Genomic DNA, 23122 nt, shown 5'->3' on the forward strand with positions numbered 1-23122 from the left:
TCTTTCAGAATCTCCTGCTTTCTGGTCTCGTTCTGGTCTCCCAACAGCAGACAGCGATGCACGTTCCCAGGTTGCCAAAGAACGTACTTAGAATAAATACTGCACCGCCTGAAGCCCGTCGTTCACCTCCCAAACCGTGGAATAAGGCTTCGAGATCGGCCCTGTTCCATGGGGCTGTAACGTTGCCGATCAAGTTTTGTTGTTCCCTAGCATACATAATTGACTACTTAATGCATCTGTGAAGGTTAAAATGTTCTAACCCAAACAGGTTTATCAGCATCCGCATCCAAAGTTTGATATTTCGCCATAGCCTTAGCATTACGATGCTAACTCACGCCCCCAGTCGTGTGGTGGCGCTAGTGTCGCAAGACAGGAACGGCCGGCCGGGCGCCGGGCCAATGGGAGTCGCGCGTCTAGTCTTTTTTAGGTCAATGATAGAACCACTATCAAGATTGAATCCGCGTCATAACTGCAACAAAATTGGTTGATATATATATATATTTTTTGATTTTTCATTTCTTTAGGTGAAAGGTGGCTACAAAAGGGATACAAATGTGAAATTTGTTGATAATGATTCACATTATAAAAATACGGTGCTATTAAAAACAAAAATCTTAAATGAATGACACAAAGGGTTTGTTCCCGTCGCTCCTCTAACCTCCTCCAAGCTCCTCTAACCTCCTCTCGTTTCAAAAAATCGTTCCCGTCGCTCCTCCAAGCTCCTCCAAGCTCATCTTGATTTCGGTAGGCAGACAACTGAACCAGTGACAACTGAACCAGGGACAACTGAACCAGTAAAACTGAACCAGGGACAACTGAACCAGTGACAACTGAACCAGCGACAACTGAACCAGTGACAACTGAACCAGTGACAACTGAACCAGCGACAACTGAACCAGTGACAACTGAACCAGGGACAACTGAACCAGTGATAACTGAACCAGTGACAACTGAACCAGTATGACAACTGAACCAGTGGACAACTGAACCAGTAGACAACTGAACCAGTGACAACTGAACCAGTGACAACTGAACCAGTGACAACTGAGCCAGTGACAACTGAACCAGTGCCAACTGAACCAGTGGACAACTGAACCAGTAGACAACTGAACCAGTGACAACTGAACCAGTGGACAACTGAACCAGTAGACAACTGAACCAGTGACAACTGAACCAGTGGACAACTGAACCAGTGGACAACTGAACCAGTGATGACTGAACCAGTGGACAACTGAACCAGTGGACAACTGAACCAGTGGACAACTGAACCAGTGGACAACTGAACCAGTGGACAACTGAACCAGTGACGACTGAACCAGCGAACAACTGAACCAGTGGACAACTGAACCAGTGGACAACTGAACCAGTGGACAACTGAACCAGTGGACAACTGAGCCAGTGGACAGCTGAACCAGAAACAATTATAATGTCGTACTGCGCTGTATAGGTTTAAGGTAGCGCGTGGCTGGACGGACGGACTGTACCAATCTGCCGGTCTGCCAATTGATCTGTGTCAGTGTCCGTCCGAGAGCCGTACGATGGCTGACAGGGCTGACAGAGCCTGGTGGTCGCGAACTGACCGTTACGCCCACCTGGGACGCCCGAATAGTTAGCAACGTATAAATAATATTCACTTTGATGGCGTAACTCGGGACAGACAGGGCATGTAACGTGGGCTTGGCAGAGTTCAGCCCGCTTGGGCCCAGAGGAATCTCCGGTATGTAAATGGATTGACTGCTCGGGCTTACATCGGGCTTGCGCCAAACGTCGCACAGCTAGGGCGTAACTACGGCTGTCCTGAGCTCGCCGAGCGCGCATACCTCCGGCAGAGCATTGGCTTTAGTCGGCGTTTTCGAGTCATACGCCGACTTTCGCCCGACTAAAAATCTCGGGCAAGCCTCACTTCAGCCTGCTTGGGCCCGGAGTAACATTGCTGGCTGGGCTACTGGTTCAGTTGTGACTTGTGACTGGTTCAATTGTCAATGGTTCAGATGTCTCTGGTTCAGTTGTCACTGGTTCAGTTGTCACTGGTTCAGTTGTCACTGGTTCAGTTGTCACTGGTTCAGTTGTCAGACTGGTTCAGTTGTCACTGGTTCAGTTGTCACTGGTTCAGTTGTCACTGGTTCAGTTGTCACTGGTTCAGTTGTCCACTGGTTCAGTTGTCCACTGGTTCAGTTGTCCACTGGTTCAGTTGTCACTGGTTCAGTTGTCTACTGGTTCAGTTGTCCACTGGTTCAGTTGTCCACTGGTTCAGTTGTCACTGGTTCAGTTGTCACTGGTTCAGTTGTCACTGGTTCAGTTGTCACTGGTTCAGTTGTCACTGGTTCAGTTGTCACTGGTTCAGTTGTCACTGGTTCAGTTGTCTACTGGTTCAGTTGTCTACTGGTTCAGTTGTCCACTGGTTCAGTTGTCCACTGGTTCAGTTGTCACTGGTTCAGTTGTCCCTGGTTCAGTTGTCCCTGGTTCAGTTGACACTGGTTCAGTTGTCCCTGGTTCAGTTGTCCCTGGTTCAGTTGTCCCTGGTTCAGCTGTCACTGGTTCAGTTGTCACTGGTTCAGTTGTCACTGGTTCAGTTGTCCTGGTTCAGTTGTCACTGGTTCAGTTGTCATGGAACCCTTGATTTCACATCTCACCACCACTATTTGCCTCCTCCCTCAGCATGTTTACGTCTGGACAACGAGTTGCGTTGGAGAGGCCGGAAATAGTGGCGATTTCAGGACCGCAAGAATGGACCGTCATTGGAATGATTCTTTTTTAAACCGTGCACTGTTTTCGGCCGGAATTTAATAGTTACTACAAAATATTTTGTAATTACGTTTCCACCAAGAATGAATGCCATCAGGGCTAAATTTTTACTACTTTTGCATTTTGTCAAGAAGCATATAGTGCTGTTATATTGCAGTTTTAGCGCGTTTGTTACAAAATATGAAGCGAATAAGCGTCAGTGTAAAAAATTCATCAGTGCAAGAACTGGCAAGAACTTGTGCCAGAAGTAGCTTGAGGGGAAGCTATGCTAATTGCTCTTGTCCATCCACTAGAAGTTATTAAATATTTTGCTTTGTGCATTCCAAAAGGAGAGGGAACTTTTTTATTTGTGCCTTCATGTCAGAATTGAAGGTGGATCATTAAATTTTCAAGGCAGTTTACAAACAAGCATTTGGTCTTTCTCGTATATAAGCAGTGGCTAAGAAGAAAAGGTTGATCAATCCTGAAGTTCAGTCATCGTACCTCAACTTGGCAGCAAGATCCCCAAGGACAGAGGATAGGTACCTATATTGTATACCTGTCCTGTAAATCAAAAAATTTTTGTGCCTGCAAAGGCTTAAGTTCTTTGTGGTGTGTTCGGAGTGAGGCTATATGGCCGTTTTTGTTGTATGCTTAGGTGGAGATTGAATATAACTGTGACCCTGTGCTTGTTTGTATACTTACTATGGTCAAACAGGGAACAGCACATTCACATAACATACTCACCTAGCACCTAACTCATAGCTGTATCCCTGCAGGATCTGTACTTGTTCATGTCTCGAGCATTAACAAAGCACTTAAGTAGCTTAGTAATCATTTCCCACATTTTCTGAGCATCTAATATTACATACAGCAGTGCAGAGCAGCTTCAGAGAAAAAACACTTAAAATGCACAGACTCATACCAGCCACCCAATGAGCCAGTTCCTCAGTGACTGTTTCCCTGGATGCAGCTTGGCAAGGTGAGCTAACTTGGCAAGTTGAAGGTTAGCAGGTGAGATTGAGTTAGGGTGAGTACCTACCTATAACTGGGTGCTACTGCTATGCAGGTCTTGGGTAGGCTGCAAATATGTGTGATGATTGAGGTTAGGTCAAGCTGTTCGGTTATTCAGGATGCTCATTGCTCAGGTCACATTTTTATGGACACTTGGCAAATTAAGAAACGAACATAACCCTAAGCTAACCCGACTAAACCTACACAACTGCTGACTATAGGAACTAAGCACCTACCTACTTGTGCCTACATCTCATACCATGTCAAAGTAGAGTTCCTTGGTGGAAGATTACCCTCAGTACTTTTTATCCCAGCCCTGTGAAGAAAACTAATACTTCTAAGCTCTGAGTCACTGCTGGCCATCCACAGGAAGAAACGCTGAGACTGAGAGCTTCAGCTTTGCCATTGTATATTGGACCAACAATCACTATCACGAATGACTATGAACACATTATATGATCACATCGTTGCAAGGATTTTTATAACAATCCTTTTTTCAAGAAATACAGTAATGATTAACATCAAAATCAACATAAAGTGGATTTAGTGATCCAAGCTTTCTCCTCCAAGTCCAGTAGCAATGGAATGATCGCATGTTTCATTTGCCAGACACTGAGTACCTGATGCACATTACAATCTGCATAGCGTCTAAGCATAGTAAAGCTGCCAAAGTCTATTCATTCTAGGTTTTTAACTTGATAGCACTAATTTATCTTGCTGTTGTAAGTTATCATTCAATATTCATACCAATACATTAATATGCGCAGTGCGCTCATTAGTCAACATTTTCTGGCATGATCCTGCTTAGCGCACTCTTCAATATTGCTCCAGGATCTGCAATATTATAGCTTGTTTTCGGCCAATAAGCTCTTAAAATTTTACTTTTTCCTGCTGATATATGAGCCCGTTTAGCTCGCGTTTATCAACCAAAATTTCATAACTTCAAGTTCAACTTGATATTGATATTGCTCAGGAGTCACGACCTCTGTCAACCTCCTGGATACTTCGGATTATATTCAGTCACATGCTTCTTAAATATGATATAAGTCAATCCTAAGGGATTCAAAACATCCAACAAAACGATGTACAAGAGTACGCGGAAACCAGGGGGGTACGCTCCGGCTGTTTAGCTTTTTTTTTTTTTTTTTTTTTTTGCTCGGTCGGCCTAGTGCCATACCCGAGCAGGGGGCAGTTACTCCGGCAATTTTCGCCGGGCAGCAAGTCTTACGTTAAACCGGTTTATGTGAACCCGGTAGCAAAAACAACGTGGGATCCTATCTTAATGTGGAATCAAAGCTAAGGGAGGTACTTACGTGTATAGCCAAAGAGCCGAGATGTCTGGAGTCGCAAACACAACAGTGGTAATGACTTTTATTAACAATACATAATAGACATGAACACTTGTGAGCTGGTGTCAGTGTAATGGAGCCGGGAAGCTTTCATCGCACTGACAGAAGGTATAAGACCTTCTAGGCTCCAGCCCCCCGGCGGGGCCTTGTTGTGGGGTGTAATGGTCGGGAGAAAAAGTCCTAAATAATAAAAAACCCGACGCCTAACGCAAAGGGCAAAAACCTCGCACCTAAGCCAAAACGGCGCGAGGGAAAAAGCCCTGTAACCGCGATTAATTAATGTGTGAGTTTGGGGGTGAGCCGGGAGACGAGGGCTCTGTTTAGCGTTTTAGGGGCGGCAGCCGCGGCCCTAACACGCTAAAGGCTCTTGATGATCCGAGCGTCGGCGAGAAAGACGAACAGAAGGTCGTGGATATCCGGATGAGTGTCGCCCAGGAGAGTCGGAAGGTCGAGAGAGAGTCCATGTGTGTTAATGTATTGCACTATATGTCTGCGGTGTTGGTGTAGGTGTGGGCAGTGGAGGAGGAAGTGTGAGATGGTGTAGCGTGGGTGGTCGCGGCAGTGGTGACATATGGGTGGAGGTGCTCTGTCCAGGATGTAGTTGTGGGTGAGTTGTGTGTGGCCGAGCCGGAGCCTGGCTAGGACTCTCTCTTTGATCCTTGTGTTTTGATGGGAAGAGTAGAAATGGCAAAGTTTCGGTTTAATGGAGAAGAGATGTGGTGTATGATCATCTATCCAGCATTTTTGGCGGTATCTCTGGAAGGCACGGAAGAGCGAAGACAGAAAATCCGGAAGGGGGAGAGCGAGATGATTTCGAGATGGGAGATGAAGACCTTCTTTGGCTAGCTTGTCCGCTTTTTCATTCCCCTGTATTCCAACGTGGGACGGAATCCACAGGAGAATGACGTGTTTGTTTTCATCGGTAAAGCCAATAATCATCTTTTTTATTTTATAAACGATTTCGTTTTTTTCCATTTTTCTGTGAGCTATTGCCTTTACCGATGAAGCTGAGTCTGTGCAGATCACAGCCTTTTCTATGTTTTTCGATGAGACATATTTGAGTGCTGAGTGAATGGCTATCAACTCAGCACTAAATATGCTATGGTCGTCGTGTAGCCTACTTGTTTTGTTATGATGGTCAGATGTGACAGCGGCTGCCGTCCTCCCGTCACAAACTGAACCATCTGTATATATGTATGCATAGTCTTTATTACGAAAAGTGGTGACAGACGTTTGTGGAGGATTGTCGACGAACTCTTGTTCCGCGAGCAGCACTCACGCGCTAGCGGAAAATCCACCAATCAGCGCTCGGCAGTGCTCGACGCTGATTGGCCCGACGCTCGTGACGAAATTGCGGGGGACCGCAGTTATTCTCTATGGACCCGAATAGGCTTTTGGATTTCAGAGGGGTTTCTTTAAGATTATATGCTGTTTCGAGCTGTTTTCGAGTTGAAATATATTTCTTATGACTGTTAGCTATATAATGGCACCATAAAATCATGATTTTAATTAATATTACCGATGTAATATCGGCCGAAAAGACATGCTGTCTTGGCACGGACTGCCCTGCGGCTGATGTGGGGCCTTTAGTGCCAGCGTATGGTAATAATGGGCTGAAGAAGGGTTATTGGAGACTCTTAGAGCCCCACCAGGATTCAGTATAGGGTCATCAGAGGCCGGGAACGTCCATCAGGGGTCTGAGTAGGCCTGCCATAGGGGCATACATGACACATCATGGAACATGGGTCAATCTAGATCCATTAGGGGCCGTTGAAGGGCCATCATTGTTCAGTGTGGGCCCGCAATTACCTCTAATGGGCATGCCGTGCCCCGATGGACTAACGCTGGCCTCCGATAAACCATCACCAGCCCCTGATAGGTCTACAAAGCCCCCTGCTGGGTCTAAATTGGTCACTGATATGCCCAAATGGGTCACTGAGAAACCCGTACAACATCCCCTGACTGCACCTGATGGACCAATGCCGTCCCCTCATGGGCCCACCACGGCTCTTGAATGGCCTCTTCAAGTCCCTGAAGCGCCTTTATTGGCCTAAATGGACCCCTGATTGGCTTATGTTGTCCCTAATGGTCCTATATGGCCCCCATGAGCCCTCAATTCGTCCCGAGACAGCCTTACATTATATGCCACCGGCCCCTGGTAGGCCTGCACTGGACCCACTGGGCCTATACCGACCCATAAAGGGCCCATGTCGAGCCCTCATGGGCCTCCGATGACCACACGCCGACATGTGTGGCCCCATCAGCAGTGGTCCGTCTATCCCATGTACTTACGGTCTTTTTGGCCGATGTGACACCGGTAGTATATAGAAATGTCATAATTAAATGTCGTTATTATATAGTCAAAGGTCACGGAAAGAATATCCAAGCTCAAAAATGGCCTCAAACCCAACAAAAACTGATACAAATCCCCTTCAAAAGTCATAAGTCAATGAAACGCCATAGGGGAGTAGCTGCAGTCCCCCGCAATTTCGTCACGAGCATCGGGCCAATCAGCGTTGAGTATTGCCGAACGCCGATTGGTCGATTTCCGCTAGCTTGTAAATGCTGCTTGCGGATATAGTCTTGAACAAGTGAGGGTCGCGGCAACTAAATATTGCTTGTCACCACTTTTTCTTCGGGAGCGTTCTACCTGGTTTATATAGCCTTGGCGGAAACCACCAGATAAACTTAAATAGCGCCTTGGAACAGAGCCAAGTTGAAGTGGTGCTCCATTTGTTTGTTTACAATGATTGTAGTGCTGATGTATTTTTAGGACTCTGAAGGTCGGCTTATAAAAAATGAAACGTTTTTACAAAAGTTGTTAGGCAAGTAATATTTATCTGAAAGAACTAAAATATTCAAAAGCCAAACACTATGAAATACATGAATCGGAACGAAAAAGTAACCAAAAAATCCAGCCTAATTACCGGCTCCTAAAACTGCAACAAAATCGGCACTTTTCCCCGCAACTCGTTGTCCAGACGTAAATATGCCCTCCCTCATCCCAAACGAAAGTTGGTTTTTTGGAGGAGGCTCCTGCGTAGACATATTTGGCGCACGTAATACAAATGTGAATTGTTTATAAATGAGATTTGCGGGAAGTGGAAATGATTTTAGTGATTGATGACGATTGGATATCTTTAAATAGTAATGTTTGATATTAATCTAAGGTTATTTTATTAGAAAGCGATTATTATCTCTTGATTTATGTTTGCGCGCCATAAATCGCCGACCGTTACAGCCCGCAAACAGCTGATTTCCTCGCTAAAATGTTCCCGTGGCTCCTCTGAAACGGCTCTCCTCCAAGCTCATCCAACCTCATCCGAGATTTTTTGGGAGGAGCGACGGGAACAGACCCAAAGATTTTAGTGCTTGTTCAGAATTCTAACTGGCGAAGTCAAGACATTTCTGGTGCAGGCAAATACACATGCTGCTGCATTTACTGCCTTGCTGCTACACGTGTTTCGCGTGTTTGTGTGACCTTGTTTGTGTGTGTGTGTGTGTACAGCGTTATATACCGCATCATCGTGTTTGTGTGTGCGGGGTTTCCGATATCAATATACTAAGGCGTAAAATAGTTAAGAAATATTTTAATTAAGGTAAGTAAATGCCTCCATCTATTCGCCAAAGGCTGGTGAACCTGTTTGACCAACCTGCTTCATTTCATTGAGAGCTTGAGAAGGGTTAGCTTGAATTAGTAGCAGGCTCTACATCCATTATCACTATTTTGTGAGCTGTATCAGTAGATAGATTCTGTGGCAGCCACAGTCTTCTGCTTTTTGCTGAAAAAGTTTGTCCAAAATAGGGTCATGACCCTAGCTCTGGGCTCTGGCGAAAGTATGCGATGTAACCTAGCATTTATAAGCTTCGGCGAAAGTATGGGATGTAACCTAGCATCTGTATTAGATGGTAGTAAAGAAGAGTCACACTCCTTTTTTTGCAACCAAGGAGAGGTGCTGTAGGTTGTTTGGTTGTAGGTTTTAGGTTGTAGGTTCAAGGTAAGGTTAGGTTAGGTTTGGTCAGGTTTGGTTTGGTTAGAAAGCATATCTGATCTGGATATTGTGCCTCTCCCTGTTTGCAAAAAGTAGTGACACCTGCTTAGTGCTTTAAGACCACCTTATATTATATATATTATAGGACTCAAATGAACTTGTTGTAGTTTGAGGTATGTCCCCTATACTCTAACCCTAGCTGCCTTTGACACACTATGATGTGGAAAGGTCCATGAGCTGTCAAGAAAACAGATGTGGGTCATGCCACACATGGAGTGTGAAGTCTGGCTCAAGAGTCAATGTTGGTAAGATTTTGACATTCTGACTTTGACTTCTGAAAAGTCTGTTAAGTGTTAACTGAATACTGATAACTCCAACTGATTCTGACCCTGACTCTGACTCCACAGTCCTGGTTATATCACTGTGCCAATCACTGTTAAAAAACAGCATTCTGCATGCTAACCCATTTTGTTTTTTCACATTTCAGCAATGGGTCGCTTACGTAAGCGCTATAATGAGAAGGCCAGGCAAAAGAAGGATATTAAAATTCAACACGCACCAGAAGAAAAGGTTTGATGTTTCTTGTTTACCTTTTCGGATAGGTAGCTGCACTTTGTAACTGTATCCTGCAGTTAAACTTATATTATAATAACAGACCATGTTCTAATCTTATTGAACAAACTGTTGCTTTATTGTATACTATACATTTGATGCCATTTTCAGATACCTGTGGTTGCAACTGAGCTGAAGAACCAACAGCAAGATGACTCAAATGCTTTGATCCTGCCCAGCAAGAAGAGGAATACAAAAGATGTTACCAAAAGCTTAACTCCAAAGAAGCTGCTATCAAAGAAGCAAAGGAAGAAATTAGAACAGATTGTTCAGCGCAAAGAGAAGAAACAGAAGGTAAGGAAGCACTGCAGTGAGCTTAATTTATAGAATGTGTGTGATCATGTGATGAGAACAGCATGTTAACCACACACTTATAGGGGGTCAAACAGACCCCTCGTTTTTCTGACCTGGCCTTAATGCATGAAGACATCACCTGCGATCAAAAGTAACATGAAATTCGTGATCAGCACCCCTAAAAACGTAACAACCTCATTTTAGGAAGTTCTAACAGGTCCCGATTTTCCGGACCTTTGGCTCATTGACCTGACCTGGAAGGTCAACCTTTGACCTAGGACTTCAAAATTAGGTACCACCGGATTCTTCTCGTCACAGGCAACACGCTTGTTTTTTTTCTTTGCGGAGCTCTAGCTCCATCAGGGGCCGAACGGCAAGGGGAGTCCAACAGATCCCCCCACCCCCACCCTATACGTTTGCGTCTGGCCAAACACCAATACAGGCGAGGGTTGATTTGCAAAGCTCTTGCTCACAGTATGCCAAAATTGTATTTTGGCTTGTGTGTCAGAGGGGAAAATTCCGCACCAAAAAAGGTAAAGGGGGGAAATTGGGGGCCAGGTGAGACATAAAAAGGAGTGGAATTAGGATCAAATATGTAGGGGAGACTCGGGAAGTATGGACCATCGCAGTTTTGAAGAAGTTTTGCGTTTTTTTTTTTCAATTTGACCGCGTAAACTGGTAGCAGCCATTTCGTTGTACAACCCACGATATTTCCAAATTCTTCCTCAGTCTCATTTGGCAGTAAGCGGCGATAGTGCGTTTTTGCCCTCTTCGAGTAAAATACGGTACATACAGAAAACTCTTTTATGTGATTTTATTCTTTATTCTTTATATAGGGATTTATATGAACCAGGCTCGTTTTATTGTGTCACATTGTCGCTAACATAAAGTTTAAAGGGACCCTCCCACCTTAACATTAGTTTTGAGTTGAGATAGCCAAGTTTGCGGCCAGGCTCAGAAACCACCATTTATCCTGGTCGCAACCCCCGCAGCTTTATGGTATTCAAGAAATTTCTTCCCTTTACTTGCAGGGTGGGACCAGCTTGGTCCCTATCTCTTAACCATTACGGGAATCTGATGACGTCATCAGGCTTTCGAACGTCCGTCATTAAGTTTGACTAAAACGTTTTGTAGCACGCGGTGGTATATGCTATTTGCGCGCAACATCTGCCGCAAACGCCGCACTTCTAAAATAAAGTCGCTAGAAACAGCGGAGATCCCAAAAAGTAAACAAAAGTAAAAGTCTAATATCTTGAAAACCGGTGAATATTTTTCGGTGAAATTTGGTAGATATTCGTTTTCGCTCTTTCTGAACCGAGCGACATCACTTTCATGCCAATTCATAAACTTTTTTGAAGGTGGGAGGGTCCCTTTAAATCATGCAAATTAACCCCGCGTTCGGAGTCTCGGACGACGAAGATTTTACGTCGTCCAACCAAGCCCGTGCCATAACCGCAGCCATGCCCCCGCTGACCTTGAAAAGGATTGGCCGGACGACGAAGAAACTTCGTCGTCCGAGAGACTCCGAACGCGGGGTAAGACTGGGTAGACAATTTGAAGCTTTCTCGCAAGATTATGAGCTGATATGTTACGCACATTCTGACGTCCTAACTGGGAGGTTCGGGCCACCCACCCTCGGTGATCCTAAATCAATAAAACGATGTTTTCATTGAATGTCCTCTTCAATACGTTTTCTTTTTATCGAGCGCACTCGAAAACTTAACTACAAATTGCATTCGAATTTCGAACAAAAAAAAGAAGTCATTTTACTAAGGTTACTAAGTCTTATATTTCATGGAACGTGATTCAGATTGAGTTCACCTGAATAAAGATGCGGCCAAGTGACCTCCGAGAAGCAGGCTGTTGGCCACTCATGCGGTACCGTTGTTTGGCCTAACTTTGTACCAGTTTTTTACTTTTCTTCGTATTACTTCCAAATTATTTTGTTAAATGTTCAGGAAATTGTGCAGTAAGGCAGTGACATCCCTGCTGGTCACCTATAGTCACTCTTAATTTTTTTGGATAATGACATATAATTTATTTTTTTGAAATTAGAGTGGCACAATGTTACCCGCACAAAAATAACTTTGTACCATATGAATAAATGCATCAATAAAACAATGGAAAAGCCAAAAGTATCAATGTTAGCGGTCGTTATGGATACATTGGTCCACTTAGGGGCTTTTAAAAAAGGAACAGCAAACTTGTACATTGTACAAACATAGTCACGGGATGATGCACACCATCATGACTGTAGGTCGCTTACGTATCCCGCTGGGACATTTACGCACAACCAACGACGCGACGAACCACACACAATAAAAGGCACGGACACAACGAACGACACGACGACCCTCTTCATCATATGGTGTCGGAACTTTAAATCACCCCTGGATTTACCCTTCCTGCGGGTGGCCCAAAGTTATTGAATTAACGGCAAAAAATATATATAAACATTGACCACCCCCAAATTTTAAAAAAATGTTTGAGGAAAATAAATTACCAATAGTCGAATGCAAAGTTCACATGATGTCCTATTCAGGCAAATTGCAAAAATTGATTCGGCTGGTAGCATCTGAGCCCCGTACAGGGACCTACTTAAACCTTAATATTGGGTGAAAAAAGGAGCTTCACCAAAAAAAAATGTAGAAAATCCAAAATCGACATGATGACGTATTTTTTTGTGTCCCTGGGTTTATCATTGACTACTTCATTGGTTCCGGCCCAAAAATGCCATTTCTCGCGCATAGGTATTAAGCTGATTAAAATTTAGCCATTTTTTTCCTCGTGGAACAAAGTTACCCACACGGCCCAAAGTTAGACCAAACAACGGTACTCGGGCTCTAAGAGAGCTCAAGATAGATCCCAGCTACGAGTATCGTGCTCAATGCCGAGAATAGAATATGAAACATGACACCGACCCATACCTCCCGGTGTATTTTGATGGATCGAAAAGCGCATGATTTATTAAAAGTTATCTCGAGACAAAATAGTTGATCCCAGATGCCTAATAACATGCGCACTTTACAGGAAAGGCAAATTCACGTACACAGAGGGAAAAACCAGGTCTAGCCACTGCCCACAGGAAGCAAATTGTCATTGCACAAAACCGTCCCGTACCTCCCAGGTCCCCCCCCCCCCCCCCACAAGATATACCTTTGAGTATGGTAGGATGTAAACCAACCCTCAGCGCAGGTTCTTTGAATTTTTTTGAAATTATGAGTAAAAAATTGTTCTTCAAATTGAAGATGAGAGTGAAAATTAAAAATGATCTTAATTTCGGTATTGTTTCCCATCCAAATTGACAAATTTTGGGTCACTCCTCGCTCATATGTAACATTTATTGCACCCACATCCCTGCCCTGTTTCCCCTCCATCTGACGCCGGGGGCTGTGCGCGCAGCGGGCCGGCCTCCTGGCGTCGCTGCAGCAGGTGCAGGGCGATGCCTCGCTGCTGGACCGGCTGACCGGCGTGACCAGCGTGCAGACCACGGGTCTGAAGCGCGCCGCTGCCCAGGAGAGGCTGCGCTCGGTCGGCGGGAAGCGGCGCCGCACACACGGGGAGGAGGAGGAGCGAGAGGAGGGCGCCGATCAGCCGCCCAGCGACCCCAACGTCATCGGAACAGAGGTGTGGGCAGCGTGGATCTGTGCGTGATTATGTGCCAAGCCATAATTATTCAATCACTCTATTCGATATGCACATTTCTGTTTCTGTGCGTTCTATATAAGTTTTCTGTTTTCATCTAACTTTATGAACTTAACTTAAGGGGATTTTTTTATATTATTGACCCTAATGAGTAAAGATAGTTCCATAAATCGCAATAGTACTGACGGGCTGACACCATCGTGGCGTCCAAGGTGGTGATGGAAAGTGAATCAGATGATGATGAAGACGAAGAGGAGGAGGAGGAGGAGGGTGATGCACCGGACGGAGAGGAGGACGGAGAGACGTCTCCGACAGAGCCCGAGTCGGCGTCGTCGGCGGGCCAGACGCCGAGCACCAGCGGCGAGCCGGCTGCGAAGGCGGCACGGACCGCCGGACCGGTCAAGCAGCCGGCCGAGGACTCAGGTGAGCCGCTGCACCTGCACACCTCACAGCCAGGTGACGCTGCCGCCTATTAGTCACTGATGGTGAACGGTGCACAGTTGGCCGCTGCCTGTCAATGATTATGCCGACCTGGCATTAGCTTTTTTAGAAATATCCGGATCTTATGTGTATTATTGCTTTCTATTGTATTCATTGCAAACGTTTAGCGGTATTTTGACGACATTCTACGGCTTTGTTCGATGCTTTGCAATTACATTTAAGGCCGATCAGGTGAGGGTGCGTTACGCCGTTGTTTGGACCGAACCGACACCACCCGGCCGCTGACCGGTACTGCGCGGCCCTGGACAGACCTCCGCCTGCAGTACACGCCGGTGGTGCGGGACCGGGAGATCCAGGAGGCGCGTCTCAAGCTGCCCATCCTGGCCGAGGAGCAGCAGATCGTCGAGGCGGTGCGCGAGAACCCGGTGCTCGTGTTGGCCGGAGAGACGGGCTCGGGCAAGACCACCCAGGTGCCCCAGTTCCTCTACGAGGCCGGCTACGCCAGGTGGGACATTCAGGGGCGAGCGCCGGGCCAATGGCACGGAGGTGATGAATAGCCGTTGTGTGATTGAACGGACAACAATGTTGCAATTACTTGGGTGAAGTTCTATCTTGATGTCCCTCTTCTTAAGTGGGTGCTCCTCTAAGTCTTCTTTCCTAAATGTGCTTTAAGAAATGCTATTCAGACGGATGGGGCACTATAACTGGAGTACTGCATTTACATACAGACTGACATTGACGGTCCATTGACGTCGCTGTCGCCGCCGTTTCCGCGCAGAGAGCAGCTGATTGGTGTGACCGAGCCGCGCCGGGTGGCCGCCGTCAGCATGTCACGGCGCGTGCGCCAGGAGATGGGCCTCACCGCCGACCAGGTCAGCTACCAGATCCGCTTCGAGGGCAACACCACCGACAGCACGCGCATCAAGTTCATGACCGACGGCGTCCTCCTCAAGGAGATCGAGACGGTGAGAGGGCGGAGCGGGACTGAAAACTAAAACTTGGTGTCATGGAACGAGAGGTTAGATATACTGGTTTGTGGTTTTCCCAAATTATTACCAAAGCTTTAGGTGCCCTTAATGGTCTTTTCAGGCTTGTTTATCACATCTTGATTCCTAGAGAAAAAGTGGCGGCAGGGTCAAATATTTTGTCACATCTCGCGATACATCAGCAAAAAGTTTCAACTCTTGCCGTCAATCCACGTTGATATTGACTCCCATATAAAAATTGAACACGCATTTTGTCTTCCTGATGCCTAATCAGTAGCGTCTAACTGTATTCCGATATAACACCACTGGGTCTGGCTATGCGTCTATGGTGGGATCTTGCACCTGCCCGGACGTGATTGGAGTCGATAATCGGGACATCAGCTCGGCGGTGTCTGTGTCTGTGTGTGGGTATGTACTATTGTAATTGGGGAGGGGCAGAGGCGCGCCGGTGGGACCGTGACCTGTCATTGGTGGGTGATATCCGAGGGTCGCCACACCGCCAGTGGCCTGGGAACAGCGGACTGTGGCCTCTCCTTGTCAGACGCGGTATCTGAATATCGACCTTCCAACGCTCCGTGGCGGTAAAAATGGAGAGCGGCTGTCGCCGCGGTGGCCGCAGTACCGCTTCACCGATTTCTGGTGGCAGACCTTATCGTGCCGTATAGGACAAAAATAAATGTCCGGATGATGACCGATCTAATTAGTGATTATGTAACAGTATTGGCATCCTATTGTGATCAAGTTCAGTAGGTAAAAACCTTGAGTGACGTGGCTAAACTATAAGCAAACAGCATTGTGCATCATTTGATCTCATAAAATATCCGGCTGCCAAAAGTAAAAGGCTAATTTAACTTCCGGACGTCGATCTTATTCGACTGTTGAACTTGTGTTAGTATCAGGTCAGGCTCATTTGCTCATTTTTCGCTTCCCATTGCTGGATAGGTGTGCCTTTTAAGCCCCCTAGAAATGTCGCCGGATGGGTTCCCGTGTCGCAACTCATTATTGATTTAAAAAGGTGGGCTAACTGACGTCTCGTCTTTTGCCATCCTCTGCTCAGGACTTCCTTCTGAACAAATACAGCGTCATCATCATCGACGAGGCCCACGAGCGCAGTGTCTACACAGACATCCTGATCGGCCTGCTGTCGCGCATTGTGCCGCTGCGCAACAAACGCCACAGGCCGCTCAAGCTGGTCATCATGTCTGCCACGCTGCGGGTGGAGGATTTCACGGCCAACAGGCGGCTCTTCAAGGTCCCGCCGCCAGTCATCAAGGTCAGCCTCCGCGGCGGCGGTAGGCAGTGGTCGTAAATGCTGATTGTTTAAGTGATGTCTTACTGAGAAGAGTGAAAGTTGGTGGCTCAGTTTTTTTCTGATTCGTTTATATGATAGATGACTTTTTATTTGCAGATAAGGAGATTATTAATACCGTTTCTATTAGCTCTAGTTTAGGTGGTGCCGCGTTTTTCCGAGGTTTGTGCGGTATTCTGAACTCCCGTTCCCTCGCTATAATGTCATATCGATCGTAGCGGTTTGTCGTTACGGTAGATCGGACTCAGAAAAGAAACTTGATCCGTTTTTTATTTTTATCCGCTGGGTTCGCTAATCACGTCTTATCAGCCGCTCCCGGACGTTGCTTGTTCGTTTATCTTTTTACACGACTTTATTATGATTTTGTTATTTTGTGACCGGTGAGGTGCAAAGGTAGGCTGCTTGAGAGATCTTGTAGTTTTACAATCGCAAAAACTGCTGCTGCATGCTACGAAACTTGTCAGAACATGACATACATCCAAAGTATCTATCCATGAATTTAAATATGAATCCAACGTAAGTATTCCGTAGTTTCTCCGAAATGTCTGGAAAGTTGCATTTTACTCAGTGATATCGATGTATTTAACTCCCAACATATGCTTTTTACGACATCGGTAGGCACCAACTTTGGTTCCTATTTCGTTTACATTCCATTCCACTGAATGTCGGCCATTTTTATCACGGGAAATCTGTCCACAAAATCTTTGCATACAGTGATATAGTGAAGGATGCATCTCGAGCGAATCTGCTCCCCATTCCAGCGGCTGAATGGTATCTCCCTTTTACCAGGTGGAGTCTCGCCAGTTTCCTGTCACCGTGCACTGGAGCAAGCGGACTCCGGACGACTATGTGGGCGAGGCGTACAGAAAGGCGTGCAAGATCCACCGCACGCTGCCCGACGGCGGCATCCTCATCTTCGTCACAGGTGAACGGAGCACGGGGACCGGGCACTGAACAGTGTGCGGCTTAGTGACGATTGGACGGGGAAATGTGTGGTGCACTCGTGCCTTACTTGGGGATTGGGCGCTCTTTTGTCTGGGAATATTTTCGAATATGTTGACAATTGTTTGTATTTCACCAGGTCAAAATGAGGTGAACAGCATTATGCAGCGATTGAAGAAGACGTTCCCCTCTAAAACCCAGCGCAAGGAGGATGCGAAAAGCAAGGAGGGTCAGAAAGCCGCGCCTGCCGAGAAGAAACCGGAGCTGACAGAGGAGGAGGAGGAAGCCATCTTCTTCAACCCCAAGCTGAAGAAACAGAGGAAACACAAGAGCAATGAGCTGCCGGAGGTCAACCTGGACAGGTAAGAACAGCGGGAGATGATATTTTGTGGGTTAACTATTTTGCCGCAGTTCTCCCCACGATGGGGCGGTGTGTTATACTGCCCAGTCACTGACCCTCCCGCTCGTTGTGGCCGGCAGTTACGCCATCGAGCCTCCCTCGGCGGAGGCCGAGGACCTGTTGGAGGGCGCCGACGGCGAGGGCGACGACGGCGACCTCGAGGAGGACGGCGACGAGGATGAGCGCGCGGCGGCGGCGGTGCCCGGCGCCGACCGCCACCCGCTGCACGTGCTGCCCCTCTACGCCATGCTCTCCACCGAGAAACAGTCGCAGGTCCGTCCCAGGGGCGTGTCGGGGGGGGGGGGGGCTGTGTGTGCTGTCAATATGGTGTGTCGGAGATGCGGTATGCTGAGTCCCGATAAAACCTCACAGCTCGCTCGTATCCCATCAAGAATGCCTATTCCATTGATTGTTTTCGCGTCCTCATTTCGATGATAGTGATGTTAGGATGCTGAAGAGTTGTTGCCGTGAAATGTTGACTAGACGACCCGTTGTGATGATCGTGGCCGCGCTGTTCCCTCCCCTCAGGTGTTTGAGCCGGTCCCCGAGGGCGCGCGAGTCACTGTCTGCTCACGTCCCTCCGTCCCCCTTCCCTCAGGTGTTTGAGCCGGTCCCCGAGGGCGCTCGGCTCTGCGTGGTGGCCACGAACGTGGCAGAGACCTCGCTCACCATCCCCGGAATAAAGTACGTCATTGACACGGGCAAGGTGAAGCAGAAGCTGTACGAGAAGACGACCGGCGTCTCCGCCTTCCAGGTAACGGATTAGCTCTGTTCTGAAAGAGATACGAACTCTGCGCGGTCAGGACTATAATTCAGCCGTTCCATTTTATGTTATTCCGCCGGCAGAGTGGGTCGTCGACCTTTCCGTCCCGCTTGTCTCCGATATTTTTAGCTGATGATGGAATATCAGGCGTGGATTTGACCGCTCGGCGCTCACCCCCTTCCCCCTCCATTAGGTGATGTGGGAGTCTCAGGCGGCGGCCAACCAGCGGGCGGGCCGCGCCGGCCGCGTGGCTCCCGGCCACTGCTACCGGCTCTTCTCCTCGGCTCTGTTCAACGACGAGATGGAGCGGTTCGCGCGGCCAGAGATCCAGCGCAAGCCCGTCGAGGACGTGCTGCTCCAGATGAAGGCCATGCACGTGGACCGCGTGGTGAACTTTCCGTTCCCGTCGCCGCCGGACCGGGAGCAGCTGCGCGCCGCGGAGGAGCGGCTGGTGCAGCTCGGCGCGCTGGAACGGCCGCCACCGCCGCCCCCGGGAGCGGATAAACCGTCTGCAGGTGAGTTCGGGAGAGGGAGGGACGGCCGGGGATGACAGTGCCTTTGGGGAAGGTGCAGTGGGTGTAGGAGTCGAGACATTGGTTTACAGGTTGCTGGCTCAAGTGACTCGGCACATGCCGAAGTGTTTCATGATGGTCGCTCGACTTCTATTCATCTGCCGATGTTTATGATGCGGTAAATGTTTATTTGATTATGAATAACAGTCTTAGTCACTCATGACGCCATTTCTATTCCGTTTGCACCTTCACATAGTCGCACTAGAGTTATTCTTTCGTCACTCATGACATGTCGACTCTCCGCGCTCGCCGGCAGAGCCGGAGACGCGCGTCACTGACCTGGGCCGCGCGATGGCCTGTTTCCCCGTGTCGGCGCGGTTCGCCAAAATGCTGGTGCTCTCTGAGCAGCACGAGCTGCTGCCGTTCACCGTGTGTCTGGTGGCGGCGCTCAGCGTGCAGGAGGTGCTCCTCGAGAACCCCGTCACCGCCGAGGACAAGGAACATGTAAGGAAGCGGACCGGCTGTGGCGGGCAGCTGCGAGGGCAGTGTGTCGCGGCTGGGACTGCACAGGGGGCTGTTTACTGAATTACCGTCTTGTGCTGTGTATTTGATGCGATTTTCACAAACCAGCGTACAATGCCTTCCCTGAGACTCGATCCTAATTCTAGTTAATTGATAGTTGGGCTTACTGTTTTTACAAACCATGTGCGCATCCGGTCTTCCAACTGTCCCTGTGACGCGGCCCGGTGTCTCTCCGCCAGGCCAAGCAGCTGTGGTCGGAGTGGATGACCCTGCGCCGCTCGTGGGCCGGCACCGGTAACTCGCTGCTGCTCGGGGACGCGATGGTGCTCATTAGGGCCGTGGGCGCGGCAGAGTACAGCGGCTGTACACCAGGTCAGTGACGGCCGGCGGGGTCAGGTCACTGGGGCAGAGTACAGCGGTTGTACACCAGGTCAGTGGCCGGGACAGGTCACTGGGGCAGAGTACAGCGGCTGTACACCAGGTCAGTGGCCGGGTCAGGTCACTGGGGCAGAGTACAGCGGTTGCACACCAGGTCAGTGGCCGGGTCAGGTCACTGGGGCAGAGTACGCCGGCTGTATACCGGGTCAGTGGCCGGGTCAGGTCACTGGGGCAGAGTACGCCGGCTGTATACCGGGTCAGTGGCCGGGTCAGGTCACTGGGGCAGAGTATGTATAGTGGCTCAGCACGCTAGGTCGGTCGCCGGGTCAGGTCGCTGAGATCACGTGGGACGTTGAGCTGAATCATTGACATTGGCGATCCACAGGTCAGCAACTGCCCACGCCCCACAGTAAGTGTGGTGCGCGTTTTATTCTACGCTGCGTGCTGAAACACGATTCCTCCGGCAGTCTGGACATAGGGCGAATGTGTTGTACTCTCCCATTACGACAGCCTCTAACCTCTGCCTCCCACGCGCAGAGTTCTGCCGCCGCTACGGTCTGCGTCTGAAGGCGATGCGCGAGATCCGCAAGCTGCGCGTGCAGCTGACTAACCAGATCAACCTGGTGGTGCCGTCGGCGGCGCTGGGCGTGGACCCGCGCCTGGCGCCGCCGTCCGAGGCGCAGTGCCGCCTGCTACGCCAGGTGCTGCTGGCCGGCCTGCCCGACCACGTGGCGCGCCGCGTCGACCCGCAGGAGATCAACAACCCAGAGGACCGGCCCAAGTGGAAGGGTGCCTACAGGTGCGCGGCGAGACGAGGGCAGACGAGGAGAGAGGGGCGATTGTGATGGTGGCTGTTGGCCGATGTTCTCAAATTATACTGCACATGTCTCTAAATTTAGCTCCCATATAGCTGGGAAAGGGCCGGGACATGGTGACGGTTACCGACCGTAGGTCGCTATGCTCTTACAATAAATACAGTCAATCACCAATAAATGTTTACAATTTGCTTATGCAGCTGTCCCTTTGTTCCGTCTGCATTGTCATTTATGACGAGCCTTTCACTGCGTGACGTGCATGAGGCTGATTCGTTTTGCCGTTTTCAGGTGTACCAGTATCGAGGAGCCAGTGTTCCTACACCGCGGCTCCGTGCTGAGGAAGGAGGCGCCCCAGTATGTGGCCTACCAGGAGATCTACGAGACCAACAAACTCTACATGCGCGGTACGGAGCCGCGCGGGCCGGTGGGCGATGCCCAGCTGAGATATCGCGAATTCAGGGTCATGACGTGATGTTAGGCCATGTTGCACGTAGATAACTTTGATCTCTCTTGTTGAGGCTTTTGGTCAATCCTTAGCCGTCGCGACATCTGACAACCGACCGGTGATCAGTCCTCTGCCGTCGCCGCAGACTCTCGCTCCACTCTTTTGACCGGCCCTCCCCGTCTCTCCGTTCCAGGTGTGACCGCAGTGGAGCCCGAGTGGCTGGCTACGCTCTGTCTCCTCCCCTCTGACCACCCCTCCCCCTCTCTCTTTGCTGCAGGTGTGACCGCAGTGGAGCCCGAGTGGCTGGCCACCCTCTGTCCTGGCCAGTGCACCTTCAGCAAACCGCTCGACGAGCCGCCGCCAGAGTTTGACCCCGTGTCGGGCAGAGTACGGTGCTACATGACAGCCACCTTCGGTATGTGGATAGGTGGCGTGACGACCAGTCGCGGCATATTGTGGGGCAATTGAGTTTACATCGTCGTGGCGACCTCAGACTTCCTGTATATAGTATAGTTGAGTACGCATCGTATGTCCCCTGTTTTGACTTATGGTTCTAGTGGACGGTTCGTGACGAACTGCTCATGACTGTTTTGTCATGTGACCCCGCCTCACCTATCCTGCCGTGACCCTCCGACTGCCGTACCCGTCTGACCGCGTCCGTCCGTTCCGGTAGGCCGGGCCGTGTGGCCGCTGCCGCCGGTGCAGCTCGACTACCCGGCCGGCCTGGACCGCTACCGGCTGTTTGGGGTACACCTGCTGCGCGGAGACGTGTGCCCCCGACTGGCCGAGCTCGCCAGGGTGCTACTGGCGCCCCCCGCCACCATGACCAAGAGCTGGGCCAGGTACGGGACGGAGTGGTGGGGGCAGTGGGTAACGGTTCTGGACAGCGGTGGAGGAAAGGGGCGCCGATTCACTGTCTCACTGCCGATGGCTGCTCACTTGTGTTGAACATAATTTTACTGCAGTCTTATTTCATATTCTATCACCATCCGACTCGAAACGTCAACCTCTTATTTCGATGCCAGCCAGCCATCTACTAGCCCGTTGTAGACATCCTCTGTCTAAGGACACGGCTGACTGACTTTCTGATGTGTTTGTGGCAGGCTGCACCCGCGGACGGACAGTCTGCTGAAGGCACTGGTGGCAGAGAACTGCGACAACCGGGACACCTTGTTGGATGTGTGGCAGCGGAGACCAACCTGTGAGTGCAACCCGTGTATGCGCCTATGCTCGTCTATCATCCAATAAGCATCCCCAAAGAACTCACTGACAGGTGCGTTGCCGTTTTCAGACCTGCTGTCGGCGTACAAGGAGTGGATCCCGGAGATCCTTCACGATAAGGTGGCTCAGCTGTGGCCGCCGTGCGACAGGCCGGCCGAGTCAGAGTCGTAGTCGCGGCCGACTGAATCGAGTCATGGAGTCAGGGAGCGGAGTCAGGGCCGGGATGAGGGCGGTGGTAGACCAGCGACCCACAACGGGCCAACACTCTGCCATTTCAGCTCCGTGCTGCTAGTTTCAGGCGTCGCTGGAAGATAATGTACCTGGAGCGACTGAAGGATTATGTTTCTGGAAGCCCGTGGGCTGTATGACATCATCGTGACCAGGACAATGTATTTGGCTATGCAGAAGTAGTGGCGACCCGTTGCTACGTTTGTGACTGTGATGGGCTTGCGTTGAGCATAAGTGGCCTAACGTACTGGGTTGATATGGGCTTGATAGTGTGTCTGTTTGCAGCGTGTTGTTGGTTGATCCGTGCGATGTCTGGTAAACGCTTAGGGTTGTTGACTGTTGAGCCACCCGCATCACCCGGATACGGATTTTTGTGCGACGGCGGAGGCGGGGCCGCGTCTCGAAGCCGTCTTTTACCAGGGCTACCACAAGCAGGTGAAAATGAACGTGTTGAATTTCATAAACGCTCATTTGTTCATACATAAATACTACTACATCGGTACGGTATATTTTGTTTTGACAATGAGTCT

At 49.2% G+C, this 23122-nt stretch overlaps 2 protein-coding genes across 7 annotated transcripts in view; one reads left to right on the plus strand and one right to left on the minus strand.

Annotated features, from left to right (window-relative positions):
* The window catches only part of LOC122369873 (AN1-type zinc finger protein 1-like), a 52308-nt gene extending 46720 nt beyond the window's left edge, over positions 1–5588 (minus strand). The window contains exons 1-2 of the mRNA XM_043344974.1: positions 5571–5588; positions 5052–5106 (exon numbers count right to left, since the gene is read on the minus strand). The gene's annotated coding sequence lies outside the window, so the exon portion shown is untranslated. The remainder of the gene's footprint in view (positions 1–5051; positions 5107–5570) is intronic.
* Positions 5589–8417: 2829 nt separating this feature from the next.
* Positions 8418–23099, plus strand: LOC122369875 (probable ATP-dependent RNA helicase DHX37). Of its 6 annotated transcripts, none has more exons than XM_043344976.1 (21): positions 8418–8498; positions 9567–9649; positions 9803–9985; positions 13388–13612; positions 13843–14053; positions 14381–14576; positions 14850–15036; positions 16115–16330; positions 17156–17291; positions 17448–17670; positions 17789–17981; positions 18307–18462; positions 18665–18986; positions 19300–19487; positions 19745–19877; positions 20421–20682; positions 20987–21102; positions 21421–21558; positions 21817–21985; positions 22247–22344; positions 22435–23099. In XM_043344976.1, the coding sequence occupies exons 2-21, from the start codon at positions 9569–9571 to the stop codon at positions 22533–22535; spliced, it is 3534 nt and encodes a 1177-aa protein (XP_043200911.1). In that variant the 5' UTR covers positions 8418–8498; positions 9567–9568; the 3' UTR covers positions 22536–23099. The 6 variants fall into 6 exon arrangements, with proteins under 6 accessions (XP_043200911.1, XP_043200914.1, XP_043200913.1 ...); XM_043344979.1 differs by having other exon boundaries at positions 8498–8557; XM_043344978.1 differs by lacking the exon at positions 8418–8498 and adding an exon at positions 8501–8686.
* The last annotated feature ends 23 nt before the right edge of the window (positions 23100–23122 follow it).

The sequence above is a fragment of the Amphibalanus amphitrite genome, unplaced genomic scaffold (genome assembly GCF_019059575.1).
Source record: "Amphibalanus amphitrite isolate SeventyFive unplaced genomic scaffold, NRLGWU_Aamphi_draft 001081F_arrow, whole genome shotgun sequence".
NCBI lineage: Eukaryota > Metazoa > Arthropoda > Thecostraca > Balanomorpha > Balanidae > Amphibalanus > Amphibalanus amphitrite.